The sequence below is a fragment of the Momordica charantia genome (assembly GCF_013281855.1).
Source record: "Momordica charantia cultivar OHB3-1 chromosome 3 unlocalized genomic scaffold, Mcharantia_2.0 BLBB01000003.1, whole genome shotgun sequence".
Classification (NCBI taxonomy): Eukaryota; Viridiplantae; Streptophyta; class Magnoliopsida; order Cucurbitales; family Cucurbitaceae; genus Momordica; species Momordica charantia.
The window spans coordinates 12,118,775-12,129,592 of NW_028275161.1; the positions used below are offsets into that span (position 1 = coordinate 12,118,775).

At 39.1% G+C, this 10,818-nt stretch overlaps 1 protein-coding gene across 1 annotated transcript; it reads right to left on the reverse strand.

Moving 5' to 3' along the window:
• Nucleotides 1-3,567: 3,567 nt before the first annotated feature.
• LOC111025036 (uncharacterized) lies at nt 3,568-4,794 on the reverse strand. Its single transcript, XM_022302890.1, has 3 exons — nt 4,596-4,794; nt 4,017-4,482; nt 3,568-3,871 (listed from the first exon to the last, which is right to left on the reverse strand). The coding sequence occupies exons 1-3, from the start codon at nt 4,792-4,794 to the stop codon at nt 3,568-3,570; spliced, it is 969 nt and encodes a 322-aa protein (XP_022158582.1).
• Between the last annotated feature and the right edge of the window lie 6,024 nt (nt 4,795-10,818).

Genomic DNA, 10,818 nt, shown 5'->3' on the forward strand with positions numbered 1-10,818 from the left:
CCAAAAAGAATCACGAGAACAGATTAGGCTATGGTTCGCCTAAGGACTCGACTTTTTGGATCATTTTTTAGTCCAAAGGCTTTCTTTGATCTAGGCTGGCTTTTATTCGGCTTTCCTATAGTTCGTTCATAAATTGCGGATTTATTTCAATCATAATAGTGCCCCAACTCTAAAACTTAGAGTTCGTGAGTTTTACCTTTGCCTAAATTCAAGCATATGACTCTTATTTTGGAAGTATTGACTCATGGCTCTACTCTTGTAATGACACCTTGATGATTGATTTATAGTTGCTTTTCGCACAGCTATAGCTTAGCCTAAACGGTTTGACGTAGCAATTTTGGAGAAAATAATTCAGGCACACAAGATAATAGGCTCGAATAGTTCACATTCTAACTTAATTAACTGTGTCAAGTAGGAAATTTTTGTTGGAAGCGTGTGATGGAAACTTGCTAATTTAGAATCAACAAGACTCGTTTGAGAATAACAACTTTACTTATATTGAAAAATTTCTCACAAAATACACACTTGGTTCACAAATTCTCTCAAACTCTCTTGTTTTTCTTCTCCACACACTTGCTTGAAATACAACAAATGACCATCCTATTTATAGGACTCCATGGAAAGATCTAGATCCATAAACTCCATCCTATGAATCTATACATACATGAACATACAATTAACTTATCTAAATACATGAATGTACTAGTTCATGTACTGGTATCATGTACCTAAGAATGTATATGAATAATGTATCTAGAATAATATATGTTTAATTTCCAACATCCCCCCTTAAACATGTCTTCCTCATAACTCCAAGTAAATTCCTCAGCTTGTTAAAGACATCAACTTTGAGTGGCTTTGTGAAGATATCCGCAACTTGATCTTCAGTCTTCACATAATCAACCTGAATCTCCTTTCTTGAAATGCATTCTCTGATGAAGTGAGATCTTGTATTAATGTGCTTACTTCGATCATGGAACACTGGATTTTGCTAGAGCAATTGCTGACTTATTGTCCACATGGACCATAGTTGCATCTTCTTGCACAATTCCAATTGCATTCAACAAATTTTTCAACCAAACTGCATGACACACACATGATGATGCAGCAACATATTCTGCCTCACAAGTAGATAGTGTCACAATAGCCTGCTTTTTAGAACTCCATGTAAAAGCAGTATTGCCAATAAAGAACACAAATCCACTTGTGTTTTTTCGATCATTGAGATCTCCAGCCCAATCACCATCACAATAACCTTCAAGTTTGAATTCTCTAGATGAAGAATAAAATAATCTATAATCGAGCGTACCTTTTAGATAACGAAGGATTCTCTTTGCTACTTTCAAATGAGTAGTAGTAGGAGATTCCATAAACCGACTCACCAATCTAACACTGAAAAGAATATCAGGCCTTGTGCATGTCAGATATCTCAAGCTCCCAATTAAGCTTTTAAAATATGAGGGATCAACAGCATCTCCATCTTCATATTTTGACAATTTCATTCCAGTTTCGATCGGAGTAGCAACTGGTTTCGAATTGAACATCTTGAATTTCTCAAGAATTTCTTTAGTGTATCGTTCATGAGAGATAAAAATTCCTTCCTCTGATTGATTCACCTCAATGCCAAGATAATATGACATAAGGCCAATGTCTGTCATCTCAAATTCTTGGATCATTGCCTTCTCAAATTCGTCAAACATGTGTGGATAATTTCCTGTTAAAATCAAGTCATCAACATATAGACAAACCAACAAAATATCTCTATGATCATTAGTCTTTGTATAAAGAGAATGTTCATGTAGGCATCTTAAATACTCATTGTCATGGAAATATTTGTCAATTATGCTATTCCACATCCTTGGAGCGTGTTTCAACCCATACAGTGTCTTCTTTCAACTTTAGAACTTTATCCTCTTGTCCTTTCACCACATAACCAAGAGGTTGTTTTAAATATACTTCTTCTTCAAGATATCCATTCAGAAATGCCAATTTGACATCCATCTGAAAAATCTTTCATCTATTTTGAGCCGCAAGTGCAATCATCAATCTTATGGTCTCCAAGCGAGCAACATGAGCAAATACTTCATCGTAATCAACGCCTTTTCTCTGAGAGTAGCCTTTCGCAACTAATCTTGCTTTATGTCTTTCAACTTTTTCTTTTTCGTTTCTCATTGTCTTGTACAACCATTTGACACCTACTGCTTTCTTTCCACTTGGAAGAGTAGAAAGCTCCCATGTGTCGTTCTTCTTTATAGCCTTTATCTCGTCATCCATTACGTTCTTCCATTTTTCATCTTGTACAACTTCTTCAAAATTTAAAGGTTAACTGTCACCAAATAGACAAAAGAGAGTTAGATCCTTAAAACCGTCATTGAATTCTTCAGTTTCATCATATATGTCCCGCAAACTTCTCATGCGATAAGTCCCTTCACTTGAACTTGATGTAGATGATGAAGGTGTGGTTTGTACTAGCGTGACCGGTGATGGAGGTGGTGTTGATGGAGAAGTAATATCACCAGTTTCATCATTATCTTCTGGAAAAAATAGATACTTGTAGTCTTTTGGTTTATCACTCCAATTCCATGCAACTTTTTCATCAAACACGACATCTCTGTTTACCACCATCTTCTCTGTAGCAAGATTATAAAGCTTGTAGCCTTTAGAGCTTGCATCGTAGCCAACAAAAATATGTTTCTCACTTTTATCATCGAGCTTACTGCGCTTCTGATCTGGTACATGGGCATAGGCAATACTCCAAAAAACTTTCAAATAAGAAATAGATGGCTTTCTTCCAATCCATGCTTCTTGCGGAGTTTTATTCCATACACTTCTAGTGGGAGAACGATTGGACAAATAAATAGCACATTCAATAGCTTGTGCCCAAAACTCTTATGGCATCTTCTTACTCTTCAACATGCTCCGACCCATGTTAAGTATAGTTCTATTCTTCCTCTCGGCAACACCATTTTGCTGTGGTGTCCATGGAACTGTCATAGGCCGACGAATTCCATTTTCTGCACAAAAATCTTTGAATTCATTCGAAGTGAATTCTCTTCCCCTGTCAGATCTCAAGGTTTTTATATGAAGACCACTTTCTTTTTCAACAAGAGCTTTGAATCTCTTGAACATGCCAAATACTTCTAGTTTTTCCTCGACAAAATAAACCCAAGTTTTTCTGCTGAAATCATCAATGAATAATAAGAAATAATTATTCTTACTGAAAGAACTTTGCTTGATAAGACCACAAAGATCAGTGTGAACAAGCTCTAGCGGTCTTTTAGCTCTCGAAGAAGATTCTTGTGGAAAACTCTTTTTTGATTGCTCGCTAAGTAGACATCCTTCACAAAGTTGATATGGATGCTTGACATATGACAATCCTTTCACCATGCCCTTCCTGGCTAATAATCTCAAGCCATCAAAGTTCAAATGCCCAAGTCTTAAATGTCAAATCCGGGATGAATCTTTCAAACACGACTTCAAACATTTTGCAACATCAGTTTGAATGTTTAATGGAAACATTCTATTCTTCGTCATTTGGACTTTAGCAATCATATTGTCACGATGATCTCATATTGAAAGACTATAATCTTTCAAATAAATATTGTAGCCTTTCTCTAAGAGTTGTCCCAAACTCAAAATATTGTTCATATTTGGCACATAATAGACATTAGAGATAAACTCATGCTTCCCATTCTTCAAATTGATCAAAATCTTACCTTTTCCCTTTCCAGGAATTTTTGTAGCATCACCGAATATGATATTGCCACCAACCGATTCATCCAATTCCACAAACATGGATTTACTTCTGCACATGTGGTTGCTTGCACCACTATCAAGATACCACGAACTGTTCTCACATGTTTCTTCATCTCTGCATTCTAAAAGCAATGATGGCTCACTTCATTTAAGATCTTCTTCAGCATAATTGACATTTTCTTCTACTTTTATTTCTGTACTCCCATGAATAATGACTGAATTTATGACAATTATAACATTCAACTCGGCTTTTGTTATACCTCTTGTCATCATTTGACTTTCCTCCATACGACCTCGAACAATTTTGTCTGTCACGACCTCTTGACAAATTGGAGTTGAAATTACTCCCATCAAACTTTCTTTGACCAAAGTTTCCTCGACTACGACCTCTGAAGTCACCACGTCCACGACTTATACCACGACCATGACCTCGATAACCTCTTTCTTGGCTATTTTCTTTATCTTTCATCTGCAACTTTGATTGAAATAGTTGTTTGGTTGTCTGTTTGGTCTTCTTGAAAAGCTTCTGTTCATGGGCTTGCAAAGTACCCATAAGTTGATCAACGGACACTGTACTCAAATCCTTTGATTCTTCAATTGCTACAATGATGAAATTAAAATTTTCATCCAATGAGCGAAGTATCTTTTCAAATACTTGCTCATCATTTATCGTCTCACCATACCACTTCATTTCATTTACCACGGCTAGCAACCTTGAAGTGTAATCTGAAATTGATTCAGACTCCTTCATATGTAATGCTTTATAATCACCTCTCAATTTTTGAAGTCGGACCATCTTGACCCGATCAACTCCTTTATAAGTATTCTAAAAAATTTGCCATGCTTTGCTCCAGAAATCTTCTCAAAATTTGTATCATCAATGGCTTGATGAATAATGGTGAGAGCCTTTTGGTCTTTCTTTCTGGTATTTTGCAAAGTCTCTCGTTGAGCTTGATTCAAAACCACATCCTCTGCTGGTTCTTCATAACCTCTATCAACAATCTCCCATGCATCTTGTGAACCAAGTAAAGCCTTCATACGGATACATCAACTGCAATAATTTTCTTTGGTAAGACGAGACATTTGGAATGGAACCAAATTGTTGTTTGCTATTTGCAAAAAACAATTCTTTTCAAACTCAAGCTATGATACCACTTTGTTGGAAGCGTGTGATGGACACTTGCTAATTTAGAATCAACAAGACTCGTTTGAGAATAAACAACTTTACTTGTATTAAAAATTTTCTCACAAAATACACACTTGGTTCACAAACTCTCTTGTTTTTCTTCTCCACACAGTTGCTTGAAATACAGCAAATGACCATCCTATTTATAGGACTCCATGGAAAGATCTAGATCCATAAACTCCATCTTATGAATCTATACATACATAAACACACAATTAACTTATCTAAATACATGAATGTACTAGTTGATGTACATGTATCATGTACCTAGGAATGTATATGCATAATGGTATCTAGAATAATACATATTTAATTTCCAACAATTTTGCCCCATTGGGTTGGTTTGGGTTGACCGGCTAAGTCACAAGCTCCCTTTAATAGAGCTCGAACTATGGGTTGCTCAACCCATGGGACTCGACCTTATGGGTTTGGCTGTATAAGCCTATGCCCACAAACTTGACTTACGTTGCTTGGCCCACATGTTGGATCTTTGGTGGTTCCTACCCAAGGGCTTGATCTTTCAGGTTGTTCCTAAGCCCAAGGATCTTTGATGATCTAGTCCAAGTTACTCGGCTTTGGTGCGACCAAGATTCTTACCAGCTTTATTTGATCCGCTTAGTTCATACAGCCGATGGGACGACCAAAAAGTTCTTCTCAAGTTTACTTTGGTCGGTTAAGCTTGTAGAGCCTCACACAACCAAGTATTTATTATTGTACCTCTACCTTTTAAGGTGAGAGTAAGTGTAAGTGTACAACATCAAACAATTAATATATGGGATATTCCAAGATTGTTCTCCACAGGAACTATATATGATGATTCAATTTTAACGTAATTGCTTGTACAAAATCCAAGTTATTACCAAGTGAATCAATATAGGTTTTTAGATAAAATAATAGATACAAAGGAAGGAATAAACTAACGAGAATTGAGAAAAAGAATATGGAAATGACTCAAAATTGTGATGTCATTCATAAAACAACAACATAAATACAACAGCAAAGTGCCCATTTCATTTTCATGTAGTAAACAAGATTCAACTCTTATTCCAGGTTTATTTTAATCTATTTAGGAGTTCAGGAAGTTGATCTCAGACGTATATGGTCAAACTGATCCTCATCAATGAAGCATGCAATCTTTAGTTTTATAGGAAATCATCTTTATGTCTAGGGTCAACTTGCATGTGTTTATGCCTAAACTACACTCTTATATATATTACTTTCATGAAACTCGTTATATTTTAACATTTTCTGATACAGAATTGAGTAATCATGGAGAGCACAAGGAAAATCTACAAGAGGAGCAAGCTCAAATCAGGTCAAATGAAGCCTACAAGAAGGATTGAACCCAATCATGAGCCAATCATTATGCCACAAAGGTCCAATCACAAGAGCTAGAGCTAAAAGATTACAAGAAGGATTGAATGGTCACTTCCAAGCTAAGATGCTCACATTTTGTGAAGGGTTGCATCTTCAAGCTTGAAAAACATATTGTCCTCCAAGAAACTGTATGAATCTAAAAATCCCAATTCGTTCACATATTTAATGCATTGTATATATTTCAAATCCATGAATTTTCATTTAAAAGGGTTCATTAATAGATTTAAAAGGGTGGTGGCTGAATTTGGACTAATTAGGCCAAGAGTTGTGTCTTTTCATTGTGTCTTTTCAATTATTACAAATAGAGATGTACATTTGCTTTTCAAACACAACATTTGATGAATGAAATTTTAGATTGAGTTTAATCTCTCTCAAGCTTTAAACTTTCTTTGTCATCTTGTATTTAGAATGCGTGTTTAGAACTTTCAATCTAGTTTGATCAATTAGGCTGTGGAGAGTTCGAAATCTTGAATATAGGAACAAGTTCTCCTTTATTCTCATCTTTCATCATATCTTTCCAAGCATAAATTTGTTTAACTTTTTTTGGGTTGGTTTATCGTCTAGTATTTTTGGGGTTATTCTTATTATTATTTTGGGAGTTCACCTTGAATAAGGGAGTTCTCAAGTATAATTTAGATAGTTCCTTTATCATTTGGTATCAGAGCTTAGACTCTAAGCAAATTATATCTTTGTTCTCTTTCAATTGTTCTTCATCTTTCTTTCTTTATACTTCCAACCATATATAATTCCATTTTGTGTGACTCTTCAACTTCTCATATTCGCTTCATTTTTTTCTTTTGTGTTTGCTTAAAAAAAAAAAAAGAAAACAAAAGTGACTTGTCATATTCTTTTGATTCACACCATTTCACTCATATCTCTTTCTTTTCCATTCTATTTTTCTTGTTTAAAAAAAAATCTATCATTGTTTCTTAAATTTGAGATTTTGTGACTTTTCACATTATAGGTTTTATTGAACTGTTCTTATATGATCCTACTAAGAATACTATAAGAGTTGTTGAAGTTTGAGACATTAAAAGTCATAATGTTTTGTATTGGAATGTGCTTTATGTTTGTTTTAATATTGTTGTTGGAGCTTGAGATTTTGATGTTGTAGTTGGAGGGGGTGAGTGTGCATTCGAAGGGTACATTGACTTTGTATGGAGTTTGTTGTTGTGTTCCACTAATTATGTTTTTGTTTTCCATGTGAAGTTTGTTGTTGGAGCATGATATTTATGTTTTTGTCTTCCATATGAATGTGAAGTTTGTTTTTGGAGATTGAACTTCTAAACGTGTCTTATGTTTGTTGTTGGAGCTTGAAACTTTTCAATATGTCTTATGTTTGTAGTTGGAGCTTAAAACTTTTGTATGTGGAGTCTGTTATTAGAGCTTGTGAATTATGTTTTTGTCTTCCATGTAAAGTTTGTTGGAGATTTAACTTTTGAATGTTGTTTGGGGATGAAATATTTGATTCCCACGTGGAGGACGGGGACTCATCGCTGAAAGAAGATCCGAAGAGGGCAGATTTATGGAGCTCCATCTCGGATTCTTCTGAGATGGAAGACTTGTCATTTCCAATCAATTTACGACTTGTCATTTTCAGGAAAGTGTCCGAGTTCGATCTGCTCGAACCCGACACGACCGACCTCGAATCCGACTAAGGTAAACGCCTGTTGGAATCCCTGTCGGAACCTAAACCTATAAATAGAGGGCTTCATTTCACCATCAAGTATCTAATTTCTCTTCGAACTTAATATTGAGTCCAAGCTGCTTACTGTCTTGAGCGTCGAAGATTTTTGCCCTCTTGTGTAGGTCTTCCCTTAAAGTTTCGGGTCGGAGCAAGGACCGGGTTCCAGCTAATTCGAGGAAGTGCAATTTCTTGCATAAACATTTGGCACCGTTTGTGGGAAGGACATTGCAAGTCGTCCCAACAACTAAAATAGCCCAATTCGATATGGTTCATCCAACAGATTCTGCGAATACCACTAAACGGAGGGCTCTGAATGCGAATAATGGCGCTTAGAGAGAGATTGACGCCAAATTGGCTGAAGAACAAGTCAAGGTCGGGCAAGAGGTGGAGCCACCTCGGAGGTCCATCCACAACACTAACACTGTCTTGCCCCGACTCACCCGAGGCCTAGTAAGGCCAACCGGGGTCGAGGCGGGACGTCCAGAAAGACCTCTCGAAGTGCCACGCCAACTGCGGGCTTTGAAGTACTCGCCACGCTCCAGCGGGAGTTGGATGACATGCGCAATTGGGTGTGCACCATGGAGGAGACATACAACGAAATGATGAGAGCAAATCGAACTGGGTCCCATTCTAAGGCTCCAGGCGAGGCAGACGATCCGCCAGAGGATGGAGATGACTAAGATCCGCCCCCCACCACGATGACTATCAGCCCGCTGTCGATGTGGGAGGGGTCGACTATTGTCTGAAGGATCATGACCTCAGGAAGCACCTTGTTGAAAAGAAGAGGAATGCCTCACGAGGCCCAGGGGCTTTTCCATCTTGCTCCCATAAATATTCAAACTCCGACCTCAAGGCCTAGTCAAAGTATACACCACTAACTCTAGAGGCTGTCATAACGAGGGAAGAGTTCGACCTGATGAAAAATAGGTTTGACGAGCGATTGAGGCACTTAGGGCGAAGTGCAAAAAGAAAGAGAGTCCTTTTGATGACAGCGAGATGGGTGAGTCGCCGTTCACTTCGGACGTTTTGGAGGCCCTATTCCTCCAAAGTGTAAAACACCCGATATGAAGCCTTATGACGAGTCTAAAGACCCAAAAGACTATGTGGAGGTATTTGAAGGCCTCATGGACTTCCAAGCGGCGTCAGATGCCATTAAGTGCCGAGCTTTTCAGATCACTCTAATGGGGAGTGCTCGGCTCTGGTACAGAAATCTACCAGCAAGGTCGATCTCGACCTACAGTCAGCTGAGGAATGAATTCATCAGCCAATTCTCTTCTCGGCATTATGACAGGAAGACAACCACTCATCTCGCCACCATACGACAGAAAGAAGGTGAGACTTTGAGAGAGTACGTAACCCACTTCCAAGAGGAGCAGCTTAAGGTTGCGCATTGCTTTGACGATTCGGCCATGTGCTACTTCCTCACTAGCCTGGCCGATGAGACCTTGACAATCAAGCTAGGCGAAGAAGCGCCATCGACCTTCGCTGAGGTCTTGCAGAAGGCCAAGAAGGTTATAGACGGGTAAGACTTGCTCATAACCAAATTGGGTCGGGCAGACAACAGGTCTGACTAGAAGAAGTCAAGCGGCCAAGAGAAGGGAAGTCTGATTCTAAGTCTAAGGACAAGGGCTCGTCTTCCCAAGGTCGATCTGACTATAGGAGATCCGACTCGAACTCTAGCCGGAGGGGGTCCTATGAGAGGTACACCCCAACCACTATTATGATCTCCGAGATTCTCACCAATATCGAGGAGCACAGATTGGAAAAGCTCCTCAAGCGACTTGATAAGCTTATAGGAGATCCAGATAAGCGCAACAAGGACAGGTACTGCCGTTTTCACCTCGACCATGGCCGTGATACCTCGAGTTGCTGGGAGTTGAAGAGTCAAATTGAAGACCTGATTCAAGATGGCTACTTCAAAAAGTATGTTGGCAAGCCGGGCTCGAGCTTGGTAGAGAAGAAAGAAGAGAGGAAGCATTCAAGGAGGCCACCTCGGAGGGATGACCGGCCAGTGGTCATCAATATCATATTTGGCGGCCCTAGCGGGGGCCAGTCTAGGAATAAAAGGAATGAGCTTGCCAGGGAGCCTCGATGTGAAGTATGTACCATTCAGGAGCAGAAGTCGACCTGCCCCATCTCCTTCTCCGACTCCGACCTGGAGGTGGTACATTTGCTCCACAACGATATCCTGGTGATCTCACCACTGATTGACCACGTCCAGGTCAAAAGAGTGTTGGTAGATGGGGGCGCTTCTGCCAACATTCTATCTCTCACCACTTACTTAGCATTGGAATGGACCAGGGCACAATTAAAGAAGATTCCTAGTTGGATTTGCAGGAGAGTCTGTTACTCTCGAGGGTGCATTGATCTTCCTATCACTATTGTCCAAGGTAACACCCAAGTCACTCAGATGACCGAGTTCGTGGTGATAGATGGTAGGTCGGCCTACAACGCCATCTTCTGACGACTTATTATCCACTCAGTTCGGGCCATTCCTTCGACTCTACACCAAGTTATGAAGTACTCTACGATAAACGGAGTCGACATGATCCAAGGAAAGCAGAAGATATCTCAAGATTGCTATACCTCAACACTTAAGGGATCAGTTGTTTGTACTGTGGAGGAGCAGTTAAAACTTCCAAGTCCAATAGCTCACCACTCCGAGGACGAACAGCCCAAGACCAACCAACGTGAGGTGGTTGAGTCCACTGAAAAGCTGGAGCTTGTACCTCTGCTCGGCCCAGAAAAACAAGTGAGCATAGGCACCAAGATGGAGGTCGTGGACAGGGAAGAGCTCACCTCAGGGCGAACT

Bases quoted from the DNA above. Each gene is read 5' to 3' on its own strand.
- LOC111025036 (XM_022302890.1), bottom strand. From the start codon at position 4,794: ATGAAGGCTTTACTTGGTTCACAAGATGCATGGGAGATTGTTGATAGA. The intron at 4,483-4,595 runs GCAAATTTTTTA...AATCAATTTCAG, and splicing joins GATTTCTGGAGCAAAGCATG to ATTACACTTCAAGGTTGCTA. The intron at 3,872-4,016 runs GTATAACAAAAG...TTTAGAATGCAG, and splicing joins AAGTCAAATGATGACAAGAG to AGATGAAGAAACATGTGAGA.